The 17567-nt window shown below is 44.0% G+C and overlaps 2 protein-coding genes and 1 long non-coding RNA gene across 4 annotated transcripts; 2 read left to right on the top strand and 1 right to left on the bottom strand.

The window, feature by feature from the left end:
- Positions 1-298: 298 nt before the first annotated feature.
- LOC110486472 (lysine-specific demethylase RAD23A) lies at positions 299-9587 on the bottom strand. Of its 2 annotated transcripts, none has more exons than XM_021558099.3 (9): positions 9092-9587; positions 8287-8448; positions 8010-8164; positions 6163-6212; positions 5861-5988; positions 5422-5515; positions 2827-2957; positions 2493-2654; positions 299-2349 (listed from the first exon to the last, which is right to left on the bottom strand). In XM_021558099.3, the coding sequence occupies exons 1-9, from the start codon at positions 9155-9157 to the stop codon at positions 2236-2238; spliced, it is 1062 nt and encodes a 353-aa protein (XP_021413774.3). In that variant the 5' UTR covers positions 9158-9587; the 3' UTR covers positions 299-2235. The 2 variants fall into 2 exon arrangements, with proteins under 2 accessions (XP_021413774.3, XP_036797084.2); XM_036941189.2 differs by having other exon boundaries at positions 5861-5982; positions 9092-9566.
- A 4047-nt stretch (positions 9588-13634) lies between these two features.
- Positions 13635-15551, top strand: LOC110486471 (ubiquitin carboxyl-terminal hydrolase 37). Its single transcript, XM_090194358.1, has 8 exons — positions 13635-13796; positions 13924-14060; positions 14232-14325; positions 14422-14501; positions 14725-14862; positions 14966-15039; positions 15414-15515; positions 15547-15551. Exons 1-8 carry the CDS (start codon positions 13635-13637, stop codon positions 15549-15551), a joined length of 792 nt encoding a protein of 263 aa, XP_090050484.1.
- Positions 15552-15584: 33 nt separating this feature from the next.
- On the top strand, positions 15585-17264 carry LOC149978924 (uncharacterized). The gene is made up of 2 exons (XR_016485993.1): positions 15585-15723; positions 16339-17264. It is a non-coding gene; the product is annotated as an uncharacterized LOC149978924 (long non-coding RNA).
- The last annotated feature ends 303 nt before the right edge of the window (positions 17265-17567 follow it).

Genomic DNA, 17567 nt, shown 5'->3' with positions numbered 1-17567 from the left:
AACCCTAGAGTTGCATCATGTTATAGAGTGGGGTAAGAGGCCAAAATTAGTTTTACTGTTTATCAGAAAATCTACTTACCGATAATGGAGGGTCAAATCCACAGGAGTAGCACTACTCATTCCCACATGATACTGAAATGCCTGGACTTGAACCGGAGTGTGTATAAATTACATTTCCTGTAATACTTTGTATTCCATAAGATCAAGTTGAGTTGAGTTTCAGTTAGCCTCATTCATTGTCCAGACCAAGAATGTGGTGCATACGGGAGTGTTTGGCATGAAATAAAGAATACGAAGCCATGACATATTGATGTTTAATGAAGCTGAGCATTGAAGCGGATCATGTTGATGCTGTAAAATGCCAGTGTCAGTAAAAGCCATGTTCACAAAAACAGATGCAGTCAAACATATTGTCATGATCACTATTCCTTTAAAATAAGTTGAGATTGAAAACTTTGTGTTCACATGTGTATTTGTTTCAAAGGTCCAATAAATACATCAAAACGGAAATGTTTCACTTAAGTCAAAAATGACATGAACTAAATGCACAATGAATTTGGTTTGAGTGTAATTGATCTTGCTTAAAAATAGCCATTCAACAAGTTTTGAAAAGAGAACAGGAAATTCTGTGCAAGGGAGCCAATACATTTGAATGCATCTGTTCAATCCAAACTCATAAAAGCTTGTCTCTTCATAGACCCATTAAACTCCTGCCATGTTAAGTTAAAGAGAAAACATAACTTGATAAGTGAATATTCATAAAACCACACATTTCTTGGTACCCTCTGTTCCCTCAGAAAACCCACAATAGCAACATCTCAAAACACTGAGAATCCTTAGTGTAATAAGGTATGTGTCAACCAAGCCTCATGTTTTACTGAGTTGGAAACAGGTGGTTAAAGCTAGGCGATAGGTTTAAACTTCAGATTCACCTCATCCCTAAAGACTGTTGAATAGGCTCATTCAGGTTGTGGATGATGACAATGATTGGCTATGACTGGGTCCTGGTTTAATAAAGACTTCACGTGGACCCTTGTTCCTACTGGACATTTTGGGCTCTATTCAATCCGTAGTGCTGAATATCTGCTTTTTGCGCTATTGACAATTTAAAGGCAATGTTCCCACGGTCGCCGAGACTGCATGTCAGCTCAACAGGAAATTACCCGTACATTTTTACACGATACGGGTTGAATCCAGCCCTTAGTGTCTCAAGACCAGCTGGTCCCGTTGTATTTGAGCTGCCCTTCGTGTGTACTATTAATCAGATCCTATGAGAAAGGTGGTGTGTCTACTCCTCAGCCTTGGGAAAGAGGTAAGTGAGTAACTCCAGCATCCCAGGACTGGTCCCTGCCATCTCTCTCTTCCCCCCCTTCAGAGGATTATATGTAAAGGTAAGGTCAGAGTTGGTCAGCTCATCAGAGACGTAACACTAGAGAGGACTGTGCACCTTTCAGCAAAACTTAATTTTCAGACACATATCCACACAGTAATGTACCTGTACGGTTCTGTGAGCATACACACATCCATTTGTCATTTTGGTTGTTCTATACCACTCGATTTACTCAGGATGTTGAGCATTTCCACACCCAGAGAGATCATGGATATCTGAGTGAAAACTAAAAGAGCTAGCTTTGAGGTGAAGTGAGGGGACCTCATAAATAATTTAGCCTGGCCACTGGCGAAATGTACTTGCCTGTATGACAATATCATGGGATGAGATGTGGTTGGTTTTTGAATGGCAAAGGAAATGTGAGGGACTGGTGCAATCAAGTGAACAGACCACAAGCGGACTCTTCATGACCGTCAGTTTAGGTTCCCTTTCCCCTCTTGCCTCAATACACCAACAAGTGCATCAAGGAGAATGTGCTTCCATTACATCCAGCTACAGCATTAACAAGCTTAGATATGCATATCAATGACTTTGCACCTTAATTGAATGGCATCCACCTGTACACACAGACATGTACACACACACACATGCCGCAAACCCTTCAGCCCCCTCCCTCCCGTTCCCAAAGCTCTTCTAAAATCTCAATATATATCTGCCCTAAACAAATCCCACACATTCCATTGGAATTCAAGTGGATTTCCTTATTCCTCTTTCACCCTTAGATCAACATATACTTTGTGTAGCTTGTGAGACCCTCCCCCCCTCTGAAATGACCTGAAGATCGTTGCTCTACAGTGGGGTAGAGTCCTTGTGCTGGCCTGGAGAGGAGGGCAGGCCAGCGCCTCTCATTCATCCTCAAAGCCCTGGTTCAGGAGGAAGTTGGCAGCTAGGTTCTCGTTCTTTTCACAGGCAAAGTAGGCCTGGATCACCAGCGCCTCGGGGAAACCCAACGCTTTTAACTGAGACAGGAGAAGAAAAAAACATAACATTACTATTTCTCACCAGAAAGGTCACAATGTATGCATTTCTTGCTAGTCTCCTTGTCAGTTGAAGCCATCTTATGCCCTAAACAGTGCATTGAGAGGTCTTTAGCTCCCCTCACCCTCTCGATGGCTTCCTTCTCCTGAGGCGTGACCTGAATGTAGTTGACTGGAGCTCCCTCCTCCACTGCAGCACCCAGGTCCCCCACCTCAGGCACGTCTCCTACCTCCCCCGCCGGCTCATTCAGCATCTGGATGAACAGCTCCTGGTACTGGCTGATTTGCTGTTGTTGAGTTTTATCAATAGGGAAAGATAGGTAGACAGCAATCAGCAACAAGCAGAACATACATTGTGAAATCACAAAACCTGGGAGGTGTCACTATAGGGAGTGTGTGATGCAAGCTAGTATGAGTGGTGGTGCCATCAGTGTGTAGTGCATGGTGTATGTGTGTTACCTGTAGGAGCTGTGGGTTCTCCCGGCCCAGCTGTTGGAGCAGAGCTGGCAGCAGTGAGGGGTTCTGCTGGATCACCTGCCTCATGCTCTGGAACTGAGGCTGGGAACGCAGGAACTCCAGAGGGTTTTCTCCTGCAACACACACAGAGTATTTACAGAAGAGAACATGTTTATATAGATACAACACCTACTAGGGAAAATGCACATAAACCATTCCCATCTTTCCAACAATCTGATATGCAGTGCATTTGGAAAGTATTCAGACCACTTGACTTTTTCCACATGTTATGTTACAGCCGTATTCTAAAATTGATTAAATACATGTTTTCCTCATCAATCTCCACAGAATACCCCATATTGACAAAGTGAAAACAGGTTTTAGATTTTTTTTGCAAATTATTTTTCAGAACCTTTGCTATGAGACTTGAAATTGAGCTCAGGTGCATCCTGTTTCCATGGATCATCCTTGATGTTTCTACAACTTGATTGGAAAGGCACACACCTGTCTATATAAAAGGTCCCACAGTTGACAGTGCATGTCAGAGCAAAAACCAAGCCATGACGTCGAAGGAATTGTCCGTAGAGCTCCGAGACAGGATTGTGTCGAGGCACAGATCTGGGAAAGAGTACCAAACAAGTTCTGCAGTATTAAAGGTCCCCAAGAACACAGTGTCCTCCATCATTCTTAAATGGATGAAGTTTTGAACCACCAAGACTCTTCCTAGAGCTGGCCGCCTGGCCAAACTGAGTAAACGGGGGAGAAGGGCCTTGGTCAGGGAGGTGACTAAGAAACCGATGGCCACTGACAGAGCTCCAGAGTTCCTCTGTGGAGATGGTTGTCCTTCTGGAAGATTCTCCCATCTCTGCAGCACTCCACCAATCAGGCATTTATGGGAGAGTGTCCAGACGGAAGCCACACCTCAGTAAAAGGCACACGACAGCCCACTTGGAGTTTGCCAAAAGGCACCTAAAGGACTCTCAGACCATGAGAAACAAGATTCTCTGGTCTGATGAAACCAAGATTAAAGAGATTATTGTGAACTACAGGAAAAGGAGGACCAAGCACGCCCCCATTCTCGTCGACGGAGCAGGTTAAGAGCTTCAAGTTCCTTGGTGTCCACATCAAACTGGAATGATCCAAACACACCAAGACAGTCGTGAAGAGGGCACGACAAAGCCTATCCCTTCTCAGGAAACTCAAAATATTTGGCATGGGTCCTGAGATCCTCAAAAGATTCTACAGCTGCAACATCGAGAGCAATTTCAAGTACTCTTTCCCAGATCTGTGCCTCGACACAACTGGTTGCATCACTGCCTGGTACGGCAATTGCTCGGCCTCTGACCGCAAGGCACTACAGAGGGTAGTGCGTACGGCCCAGTACATCACTGGGGCTAAGCTTCCTGCCATCCAGGACCTCTACACCAGGCGGTGTCAGAGAAAGGCCCTAAGAATTGTCAAAGAACCCAGCCACCCCAGGCATAGACTGTTCTCTCTACTACCGCATGGCAAGCGGTACCGGAGTGCCAAGTCTGGGACAAAAAGGCTTCTCAACATTTTCTATCCCCAAGCCATAAGCCTCCTGAACAGGTAACCAAATGGCTACCCAGACTATTTGTACTCTTTTTACACTGCTGCTACGCTCTGTTTATCATATATGCATAGTCACTTTATCTATACATTCATGTACATACTACCTCAATTGGGCCGACCAACCAGTGCTCGCGCACATTGGCTAACCGGGCTATCTGCATTGTGGCCCGCCACCCCCTCTTTTACGCTACTGCTACTCACTGCTCATCATATATGCATAGCCACTTTAACCATACCTACATGTACATACTACCTCAATTAACCTGACTAACTGGTGTCTGTATGTAGCCTCGCTACTGTATATAGCCTGTCTTTTTACTGTTTTATTTCTTTACCTACCTATTGTTCACCTAATACCTTTTTTGCACTATTGGTTAGAGCCGGTAAGTAAGCATTTCACTGTAAGGTCTACACCTGTTGTATTCAGCGCATGTGACAAATAAACTTTGATTTGAAGATTGAACTCTTTGGCCTGAATGCCAAGCGTCACGTCTGGAGGAAACCTGGTACCATCCCTACGGTGAAGCATGGTGGTGGAAGCATCATGCTGTGGGGATGTTTTTCAGCAGCAGGGACTGGGAGACTAGTAAGGATCAAGAGAAAGATGAACAGCGCAAAGTAGAGAGATCCTTGATGAACAGCGCTCTGGAGCAGGTTAGGACCACAGGACTGAAGGTTCACCTTCCAACAAGATAACGACCCTAGCATCATACCCAAGACGACTTGAGGCTGTATTCGCTGCCAAAGGTGCTTCAACAAAGTTCTGAGTAAAGGGTCTGAATATTTATGTAAATGTTATCTTTTTATTGTATTTATTAAAATCCTGTTTTTGCTTTGCTTTTGTGTGTAGATTGATCAGGGGGAAAAAACAAACATTTAATCAATTTTAGAATAAGGCTGTAATGTAACAAAACGTGGAAAAAGTAAAGTGGTCTGAAAACATTTCCAGAATGAACTGTACAGTAGATGTAATACTATAGCAAAGATACGGGCAGATGGACTCACCCTCAGCTACAGTAGGGGTCTCTGTGCCTGTGCGGGCAGATGCAGGAAGCTGTGCTGGGGGATTAGTCCCTTGGACCGGACTGCTAGGAATGCCCTGGAAACACACAGCAGCACATACTCTCACACACACAGTACTAACGGACAGGCTGGTTCTAAACTGAGGAGACATATAAAACTATTTTATAGCGTCACTGTGCTGTAATAGTGTTTTTGGTAAAAATGTAGTACACCAGTGTTAAACTGTATTCTGAAAGCTGATGTCACACAGTGCTGTTAAAGTTTCATCAAATATGGTGCCACGCTGTATAGTGTAATTTTGCATTCATGGTCTTTTTTGGGGCTATTGTTCAGTGTCATTTTGCAGAGTCATGGTGTATGGTGCCTGGTTGCACAGTATTGTGTATGCTAGGTCGTTGTGTGGTGTGTTGACGGTTCTCACAGTGAGGAGGTACTCCACAGCCCGATGGGGGTTGTTGAAGCTGGCCCGGAGAGCAGCTACCACTCTCTCCCTCTCATAACCCATAGACATTATCTCTGTCAGCATGGTCTCATACTCCGCTCCTGTCACTGACCAAAAGAAACAAGTTGTTAACCATCTACCCGAGTTACAATGGACAATATTTACACCCATGAACACATAGCTGCTCGAAGGCATCTTACAAATCCCCATGCTATCATCAATCTAGCAGATACATTCCACACTGCCACATTCACATAGCCAGGTCGAAGTCCATCACTCACCCAAGGCAGAGGAGGCATCTCCCCCCTGAACCTCCATACTGGGGTCGGAGCTGCAAACAGAACAACAGTGTCAAAAATCCGGTCAACCCATTCAAAAACATTCAGTGGTATATTGTATATTCTGCTGCCAATGACTGGAACGAACTGCAAAATTCTCTAAAGCTGGAGACTTATCTCCCTCACAAGCTTTAAGCACCAGCTGTCAGAGCAGCTCGCAGATAACTGCATCTGTACATAGCCCATCTGTAAATAGCCCATCCAACTACCTCATCCCCATACTGTATTTATTTATCTTGCTCCTTTGCACCCCAGTATCTCTACTTGCATATTCATCTTCTGCACATTCTACCATTCCAGTGTTTAATTGCTATATTGTAATTACTTTGCCACCATGGCCTATGTATTACCTTACCTCCCTGTTGTTGTATGTGTCTAACTGCTTTGCTTTATCTTGGTCAGGTCGCAGTTGCAAATGAGACCTTGTTATCAAATAGCCTACCTGGTTAAATAAAAAAATAAAAAATTGTGGCCATAAATAATATGCCATTTAGCAAACGCTTTTGTCCAAAGCAACTTAGTCATGCGTGCATACATTTTACGTATGGGTTGTCCCGGGAAATGAACCCACTATCCTTGAGTTGGAAACACCATGCTCTACCAACTGAGCTAAGACTCAGTAAGATGAAAAAACTAAGAAATGTTCAATGATGTTTAGGTCATATTTGTCCTACACAAAATGTGTCTATGATAAGAGTTATGTAACACTCTACCCTCCTGAACAGGCCTGAAGCTTACTTTATTACTCTCTCCAATTTGGCAGACTGTCTACCATTTTTTTTTTTTCACCTTTATTTAACAGGTAGGCTAGTTGAGAACAAGTTCTCATTTACAACTGCGACCTGGCCAAGATAAAGCATAGCAGTGTGAACAGACAACACAGAGTTACACATGGAGTAAACAATTAACAAGTCAATAACACAGTAGAGAGAGAAAAAAAATAAGTCTATATACATTGTGTGCAAAAGGCATGAGGAGGTAGGCGAATAATTACAATTTTGCAGATTAACACTGGAGTGATAAATGATCAGATGGTCATGTACAGGTAGAGATAATGGTGTGCAAAAGAGCAGAAAAGTAAATAAATATAAACAGTATGGGGATGAGGTAGGTAAAATTGGGTGGGCTATTTACCGATAGACTATGTACAGCTGCAGCGATCGGTTAGCTGCTCAGATAGCAGATGTTTGAAGTTGGTGAGGGAGATAAGTCTCCAACTTCAGCAATTTTTGCAATTCGTTCCAGTCACAGGCAGCAGAGAACTGGAACGAAAGGCGGCCAAATAAGGTGTTGGCTTTAGGGATGATCAGTGAGATAGCACGCGCTCCAGCAGGTGGGTGTTGCCATCGTGACCAGTGAACTGAGATAAGGCGGAGCTTTACCTAGCATGGACTTGTAGATGACTTGGAGCCAGTGGGTCTGGCGACGAATATGTAGCGAGGGCCAGCCGACTAGAGCATACAGGTCGCAGTGGTGGGTGGTATAAGGTGCTTTGGTAACAAAACGGATGGCACTGTGATAAACTGCATCCAGTTTGCCGAGTATTGGAAGCTATTTTGTAGATGACATCGCCGAAGTCGAGGATCGGTAGGATAGTCAGTTTTACTAGGGTAAGTTTGGCGGCGTGAGTGAAGGAGGCTTTGTTGCGGAATAGAAAGACGACTCTAGATTTGATTTTAGATTGGAGATGTTTGATATGAGTCTGGAAAGAGAGTTTACAGTCTAGCCAGACACCTAGGTACTTATAGATAGGTTAATATCAGTTCTACGGCGGTCTTCTGTCTGCCTACCTGGCTGGAGCTGGGGGCTCTGCGACTGTAGGTGTGGGCTCCTCTGGGGGGATAGGGATGGCTGCAGGGGCCGGGCCCGCAGACGACCCAGAGTCTTGGACAGGGGCCTTGGGTGCCTCTGAGGAAGGTGTTGATGCAGCTGTGGCAGACTTTGCCTAGTTCCAGAAGAGATATAAACAGGCTATTACTGTTATCTATGCAGACAATCATGTAACCGTCCTCCCCAGGTGGGTGCAGCTCATTAAGAGTCCAAGTAAAATGGATTAGGGAAATGTACCTTCGATACCATAACTACAACGAAATTCTTCTCGTCAATTTTGTAGTCTTTAATAGGCGTGTCATCTTGCAGGATTTTGCCAGCATATATGAGCTTTTGTCCAGACACTGGGAAGTTATCTTTTCCCCTCTCTGCTTCTATCTTCTCCTTCAGTGCCTTCACCTGTAGAAACCAAAAATAAGCTTTTCAGCCTTGCTTTAATTGTTAAACACAGTGCAACCCAAAAGTTGCTCGCTAACACTGACTTTAAATTGCACAACTTTTTACATTGCGGTTTACCTTACATTATGTAGCTAGCTAGATAGTTATTTTCACTCTTTATGACCTAGCTAGTCTGCTAGAATATTGCTAATTTATCGTCCAACTGGACACGCATCATCAATAACTAAAATAGATAACGTAGCTAGCTAGTAATATGGCTGTCTAGCTAACGCTAGATAGATAGTTAGCTAAAGCTGACATTGACGTGATGAGGGATAACTAACGTTAGCTAGTCATGTAGCAAGCTAGCTGATGTTTGAGCGGATAATAACGTACCTAGCTAGCTAATAATGAGACTCAACATTAGATTAGCAAATTGACACACATTAGCTTGCTAACTAGCTCAGAGCTAGCTAGTTAGCTAATGCTAGGGGTGTCAATAACATCTAGCTAGCTAGCGTTAGCCTATGTAAATTGTATTATCCGATTTTATAATCTGGGACCAATTCATTGTGTTTCGTGCAAATAACACAAATGATAGTTAGCCAAGCGGGTTAGATAAAACGCACACAGCTGGCATTATTATGAACAAATGGGCACTTACCGTTTGATCTGGGTCTATGTCGATTTGAATGGTCTGCTGTTGCAGTGTCTTTAACGTGATTTGCATTGTTGCAGTAGCTAACACTATTTCGCCCTTGCGCTTCAATTACAGCTGTTTTAAAATATTCACAAGTAAAACAGAAATTACATTTAACCACAAGTTCAAGCAAGATAATATTTATCCATGACCATGAGATGTGTCCATGAGCACTCAGCAAATCGCCATCTTTGATGACCCCAAACTCAGAAGTAGGTGCAGTGTAACGGTTGGCTGTCCAATTTGCAGCATCGAGCGCTCTCTGAGTCTGATAGCTACAACCACTAACTGGTCAATCAAATGAAAATCCCGGTGTAATCACACACCAACGGTGCCAGTTTATCCAGGTGGTAGTAGAATCTACAATCTACTCTGCGAGAACAAATGATGCTTTGCATTTATGTCATGATCTGTTGACAGTTGTGACTGGTGTGGTAGTGACCAACTGGGTTTACAGAACAGCAAATATACAACAAATGTACTAACGTTAGTATTTTTGTTTAGTTTACAGTCACTAGGCAGAGTGGCAACTTTTCAATGAGGTACGGTCAGAGATGAATAGATCCATCTGTGTTAAGGTGCTCCTAACAGTATACGCTGATGAAGACAGCTTGTCGGTCGGAAAGGTTGGATATTAGGTTATTAAATTATTGAGTCTGCGCTAGAGTGTGCAGCTCTCCCTTTCTTTTTCAAAGGTCCTCCTAAAAACCATTGCAAAGCTACGTTCGATCTGTATCAGATCAGCGTCAACTTCTGTGAACGTGTGAATGTAGGCCACTTGGCCAATAAAAGTTGTTTTGATTCTGATAGACAGTAACGTTACTTCGAATGTCCTAGCTTCTTCCCATATCCCATACAATCACGCGTCAGTGGCCCAGGGAGCGTGGGATAAAGATAAAAAACAGGTGTATTGTCAAGAACCTAGTTATTTTGTATATTTTATGAAATAGGAATAACTCTGAATACACGATACATTCATTTTGTAAATTATTTTTCAACATTTTGGTGTGTGTGATTTGTTGGCTATTTACGCTGGTAACGCGTAGACAGGCGCATCATAATTTGGTTTATGACATCACAATGTGAAATAGGCAACATATTTTGATGTTCTGCAAACTAAGGCATAGTCTACAAATACACTGAAATGGGATGTTTGTGTTGCTGTAAAAAGGTATATGTCTATTCTGGGCTAGAATCTGTCTAATTCTGTTACAATTTAGAGTATATTCTATTCTTTTCAGCTATTCCTAGTTGTTTCATTGTCTATTTATGTGTCCCAAATGGCAGAATTAGGGACAGAGGGTATAACTGTATGGTTACAATGGTTTTATTTTTCTAAACATGTATATTTGCTAATTGTTAGCCTATGATACAGAATTCAATATGATTGGGCGACGAGTTCTTTATTTTATGGTCAGATCATGTGGTTTGGGTGTGACATTTGCTGCTAGTTCAAATATAACATATATAATGTTTCTCCAAACAGAAAAAGAAGTGCAGAGTTCGCCTCGGGATTGGGAGCCGCTGTCCATCGCCGTTCCCAATCCCACCCAAACTGACGTCATTGGATGCCAGCATGGTAACTGCGTCAGTTTGGAAAAACCGGGAGAAGAAGAACGTAAAGGATCAACTTGATTCTTCCTTTGTCTCTTCTTTCCATTTGAAACCGTCTACAACATCTCTGACGCCCCTCGACCCCTTGTCTGGCCGAACACCAATCGGCACTCCATCCCCCTCACCCCCTGGATCCCCTGCCAGATCCCCTCCAACTCTCTCCAAGATCTTCGGCCTCTCTTCACTCTCCTCTCTCCACATGTAATATCTCTCTTCTTCTTCTTCTTCTTCAGTGGAAGGATCACAGACCTCCTCCCCTTTTAGTGCTTCTTCTGTTTCCCTGGCTGTCTCAACTCAGTTTTCCTCCTCTGCCACTCTCCCCAGTCCTGCCTGCCCTTCCTCCACAACCCACGTCTCCTCCCCTGCCCCCCAGTCTTGCTCTCCAAACCCCCTGGACCAGCATGGAGAGACCAACAAAGACAGTGAGACTGCCAGGTACTGCAGCCTGATATCACATTTCATGCCAACCAACACCATTAAATTGAAATGAAAAAGCCAATATTATATAGCTAACCTAATGCATATGTCTGTGTGTCTTTACAGAGATCTTATGAGCTCTGAGGTCAAAGAGGTGGGGGCAGTTGTTCCACAGACAAAGAGAATGGTACCCCTATTTGCTGGCATCGCAGGTCTGTAAACGGGTGCCATTTTTTGGTGCTATTTTTCTCAATTCATCTTTGACAAAGCTTCTCTCTTACCGCTCTCCGTCTCTCTGTCTCTCTCTGCAGAGGCCTCCATTGACCTGAAGGCTTCCTCTGTCTCCTTGGAGAGGTAAGTACTGTAGACAATAGCCACCTTCATCTCACTCAACTCTACATAAGAGTGGTCACTCACACCATGACATGGTAAGGAATATATGTATGCCTGTACATTAAAACAGTGTTCAAACAGACCGATTGGTGTTGAGCCACTGCTACTGAGGCCTCTACCCTGTCTCTCTTCCTCCAGGCCATTGGTCAGGTCTCGGGAAGCCATTGCTCGCCTCCCCAACCTGTTCAGCAAGAGTAGCACCCAGCTGGGGGAGCAGAGCTGCACAGACGAGGGTGAAGACAACACCAAGCTCCTCGGGTAAAACACACACACACACACACACACACACACACACACACACACACACACACACACACACACACACACACACACACACATACACACACCTACTCTTATCTCGGAGCTCTGCTTTTTGTTTTAAATTATTCCGTGTGGTACTCAGAGTTATCTTGTGTTCATGCCTTACAAATACATTCATTAGTTTACCTTTGGTCCACAGTTCAGATATTAGTGTGTAACTGATGGCTTCTTTCCCACAGGTTGCCTAATATAGGCAACACCTGCTTCATGAACTCTGCTCTGCAGTGCCTGCTGGGGCTGCCAGCATTTTGCAGAGACATCCTGAGACAGCAGAATATCTGGAGTTCCTCCCCCTCCTCTAAACTGCTATGGTATACAGCCTCGCTCTCACCCTCCTGTACCACCTGTACACACACTGACCCACCCACCTAGACGCTTATAGTTACAGTACACAAGTTCCGCCTCAATGTATGTGTCAGTGGAGGCTGCTGAGGGGAGGACGGCTCGTAATGATGTCTGAAATGGAGCAAATGTAATGGCATCAAACACATGGAAACCATATGTTTGATGTATTTGATAGCATTCCACTGATTCCGCTCCAGCCATTACCACGAACCCTTCCTCCCCAATTAAGGTGCCATCAACCTCCTGTGGTATGTATGTATGTATGTATGTATGTATGTATGTATGTATGTATGTATGTATGTATGTATCTATGTATGTATGTATCTATGTATGTATGTATGTATGTATGTATCTATCTATCTATCTATCTATGTATGTATAAACAACAAAAATATAAATGCAACATGCAACAATTTCAAAGATTTTACTCAGTTACAATTCATATAAGGAAATCTATTGAAATAAATTCATTGGGACATAATCTATGGATTTCACGACTGAGCAAGGGTGCAGCCATGGGTGGGGCTGGGAGGGCATAGGCCCACCTACTGGGGAGTTAGGCCCAGCCGATCAGAATGATATTTCCCCACAAAAGGGCTTTATTACAGACAGAAATACTCCTCAGCACCCCCTCAGACGATGCCGCAGGTGAAGAAGCTGAATGTGGAGGTCCTGGGCTTGTGTGGTTACACGTGGTCTACGGTTGGGAGGCCGGTTGGACATACTGCTAAATTCTCTAAAACAATGTTGGAGATGGCTTATGGTATAGAAATGAACATTCAATTCTCTGGCAACAGCTCTGGTGGAGATTCCTGCTGTCAGCATGCCACTTGCACACTCCCTCAAAACCTGAGACATCTGTGGTATTGTGTTGTGTAACAAAACTGCACATTTTAGAGTGGCCTTTTATTGTCCTCAGCACAAAGTGCACCCTTGATGATCATGCTGCTTAATCAGCTTCTTGATATGCCACCTGTCAGGTGGATGGATTATCTTGGCAAAGGATAAATGCTCACTAACAGATATGCAAACAAATCTGTGCACAGAAATAAGCTTTTTTGTGTGTATGGAAAATGTATGGGATCTTTTATTTCAGCTCATGAAACATGGGACCAACACTTCACGTGTTGCATTTATATTTTTGTTCAGTATACTGTATGTATGTATGTATGTATGTATGTATGTATGTATGTATGGATGTATGTATGGATGGATGGATGGATGGATATTGTCCTTCGTACACTCTTAGTGCCTCATATGATTTTTAAGATAAAACCACACCCAACTCAGCTTCTGATTAACACCAGAGAAGATTTCCTGTCACAGTCAGGAATCAGTTGAATCATATTTGATCAGAGGCTAAAGTAGAAGCACAGAGCTAATCTGTGGCCAAGGTGAGAGAGTGAAACCTGAATGCATGCTCTTTGTCTCCCTCCACAGCTGCTTTGCCGAGTTACATCAGGCCAGGCTTTCTGGAGGCACTGTTAATGCTAAGAACAAGGAAAATAAGAAAATCCTTCAAACAGTCAAGCGCTGTCTTTCCGTTGTGAATGAGGACTATGAGGAAGACTATGAACAGGTAAGATATTATTTGCTAAAAGACTCACTTAACAATAAACCTGGGACACGTGACAGTGTTTTTCCTCAGCTCTGTTTCAGTTGTAGTTGTTGATGTATTTTCTGCTTCTTTCCCATTCTTCTCTTAGGATGCCCATGAATGTGTGTTGCTCCTCCTCTTTCAGCTGAAGGAGGAGGGTATGGCATTAAAGGGCTCACCAGAGCCATACACCTGCCCCGTGAAGCAGTTAGAATTCAAGCTGAAGACTTCCCGTACCTGCACCAGGTAACAGCTGTCATTTGTATACGGTGTACCTTGATGTCGTCATCACATTTGTGAAGAGGTTTAATGTCAGCATAACATGCAGGATACAGAGGTAAAGCATTAAGATAGTGTGTAGAGGGATCAAAAGGTTTGTGTTGAATAGCTGATGCATTTCTCTCCGTACTTCTGAAGCTGTGGAGTTATAGTGTATGGTCAGGAGGATTACAATCACTTGTCCCTGAGCCTGAGCCATTACCTGCCACACAGCCTGGACCTCTACTTTAAGGTCAGCGCTTAGCTTAAACCAATAGTTAGTATGTCAAGGAACACTATCATTAATGTCATAATGTTCATAATTGTATTGCTATCCTTTGTCACCTAGCCATCTGCGTTAGAGTGTGCATGCAGGGTGTGCTCAGGCAGCATGGCATCTGTGACTAGGCACTTCCTCACGCTGCCCCGGTGAGTCCCCCCATCATCATCTCAGATTACAATTGACAGTCCTGATCTAACTCACCAAACTGGGTTATTGATTTGAGTACAAGACTGATTCCTTTGTCTGTGTGAATGCCTGCCTGGTCGTCTGTGTCTGTGAATGCCTGCCTGGTCGTCCGTCCATCCGCCCGCCCACCCGCCCGCCCGCCCGCCCGCCTGCCTGCCTGCCTGTCTGCCTGTCTCTGAGCAGGGTCCTAATGCTTCATATCAAGCGATTTACTGCAGGCAACTGGGAGCCAGAGAAGGTGGATGATCCCATGTCCATCCCTGCAGAAATAACCCTCCCAGCCGTATGTGGGAAGACAGCCCATGTCCAGTATGGAGCCAGGTTGGTTTACACTCTGTTTGGGGACATTGCACATTGAGTAGCCAACACACACCATGATTTTCACATACTAGATATTTATTTTCAATGCCATCAATTTACACAGGGCAAGCTCCCTGGGGAAAAACAACATGGACAACACACCTGCAAACTCCCCGAAAGGCACCCTTGATAGACCAGGTAGGACATTGTGTTACTGACATCATGCATAATACCCTCTCATGAAACAGGACTGTTGAGGAAAGCAAGTCGGAAGCTGAAGTTAAGAGTATATTTGTTGATAGGTTTCCAATTCACTTTCTGGTTTGTATTTACACTATATTTGATATACCCCCACCAGCTTCAAATTCCTCTGACCAGCTAGAGAAACCAGCTGACAGTGAGGAAAAGCAGCAGGCAGCCGCTGTGGTGAGGAGAGAGAGAGAGGGAAAAATAAATAACAGATAATTAGATCCAGTTGAGATAGTGGGCGGATCAAGATAAGGCAGTTATAGAAGGCACCCCTATCCTGTAGACAAAATAACAATCCTATTATTAAATGTGTTTCCTTGCAGAGACACCAGCCAGACAATATCTACAAATTGTCAAGTGTGATCTCACATCTGGGAGACAACATGTATACAGGTATGCAGGCATGCAGGTATGCAGGCACGCAGGTATGCAGGCACGCACACACAATTATGAAAGCTTAATGTACACTCTATTTTGTTTCCCTTGTTCCCTAGGCCACTACATCAGTGATGTTTTGGACAGCCGTGGCAGTGGGTGGCTCTGCCTGGATGACGCACATGTCTTGAGGACAGATGAGGCCACTGTGCTGAAGGCAATTGCACAGACTGCCTACATCCTGTTCTATGTCTGCAGGTAAGGCTCTAGGCCACAAATTTGAGAAAAATGTCACAAATGGAGTCAATGACGACAATCAGTCATCAAGAAGAAAAAAAAGTGTTTACCAAAGCTAGAAAGATGATTCATTGACCACGCATTAAGAGTTATCCCTTTCACCTGTAATCCCTCTGTATGTGTTATTTTTCAGACATTGTGTCACACCCTGACCTTAGTATTCTTTGTTTTCCTTGTCATGTTGGTTAGGTCAGGGTGTGACATGGGTGATGTATGTGTTTTTGTCTTATCTAGGGTTTTTTGTATGTTTATGGGGCTGTTTTCCTTTCTAGGTAAATTGTACGTCTATGGTTGCCTAGATTGGTTCTCAATTAGAGGCAGCTGTCTATCGTTGTCTCTGATTGGGAACCATATTTAGGCAGCCATATTCTGTGGGCATTTTGTGGGTGATTGTCTATGTTAGTTGCTTGTGTCAGCACAGTTCTTATTACAGCTTCACGGTCGTTATTCGTTTATTGTTTTGTATTCAGTGTTCAGTGCTTTCTTTAATTAAAACATCATCTAGCCACCACTTCTTACGACGATCCTGACACATTGTATGTACATGTAAGATCTCCCTGTCATTTCTCATTGTAGTGGAGCAGGTGAAGGAGACCAGGCACCTCACTACCAGGAGAAGCACCAGGAGAACCCATCATTAAACTCAGGGAGAGGCACAGCACTCAGGGACCACCTGGAGTAGCACCTACCACACACCAAGAAACATCAGATGAATCGAATTAGGCTGCCCTACACCACCATCAACTGCCTTAGAATACCATAAAGCTGCTCTAGACCACCATCAGTCTACCCTACTCCACCATCAAGCTGCCCTACTCCACCATCAAGCTGCCCTACACCACCATCAAGCTGCCCTACACCACCATCAAGCTGCCCTAGGCCACCATCAAGCTGCCCTAGACCACCATCAAGCTGCCCTAGACCACCATCAAGCTGCCCTAGACCACCATCAAGCTGCCCTAGACCACCATCAAGCTGCCCTAGACCACCATCAAGCTGCCCTAGACCACCATCAAGCTGCCCTAGACCACCATCAAGCTGCCCTAGACCACCATCAAGCCGCCCTACACCACCATCAAGCTGCCCTACACCACCATCAAGCTGCCCTACACCACCATCAAGCTGCCCTAGACCACCATCAGACTATCCTAGACCACCAGGACATCAGGCTGCCCTAGACCACCAAGACATCAGGCTTCCCTAGACCACCAGGGTGCCCTAGACCACCAGGCTGCCTTAGACCACCAGGACACCAGGCTGCCCTAGGCCACCAGAACACCAGGGTTCACTAGACCACCTGGACATCAGGCTGCCCTAGACCACCAGGCTGCCCTAGACCACCAGAATAAACAGCTTACACCACAAAGCATTTACCCACTCTAGGCCATCTACTGTATGTTTACAATTATATAAATATAAAACATCTCACCGACCTAGTGCAATTAATGTTCTTTTACTGTACATGGTAGTGAATAAATGTACCTACAGTGCATTCAGAAAGTATTCAGATCCCTTGACTTTTTCCTCATTTAGTTAAGTTACAGCCTTATTCTAAAATGGATTAATTTATTTTTTCTTCTCATCAATCTACCCCAGAATGACAGCAAAAACAGGTTTTTCGATTTTTTTTGTGCAAATTTTTAAAGAAAACAAAAAGCTAAACTATCACATTTACATAAGTATTCAGACCCTTTACTCAGTACTTTGTTGAAGGACCTTTGGCAGCGATTACAGCCTCGAGTCTTAATGGGTATGACGCTATAAGGTTAGCACATCTGTATTTGGGGAGTTTCTCTCATTCTTCT

The sequence above is a fragment of the Oncorhynchus mykiss genome, chromosome 13 (genome assembly GCF_057628025.1).
Source record: "Oncorhynchus mykiss isolate SJ-2025 chromosome 13, ASM5762802v1, whole genome shotgun sequence".
NCBI classification, from domain to species: Eukaryota; Metazoa; Chordata; class Actinopteri; order Salmoniformes; family Salmonidae; genus Oncorhynchus; species Oncorhynchus mykiss.
The sequence above is the reverse complement of the archived record's forward strand: the minus strand, read 5'-3'. Positions and strand labels throughout refer to the sequence as shown.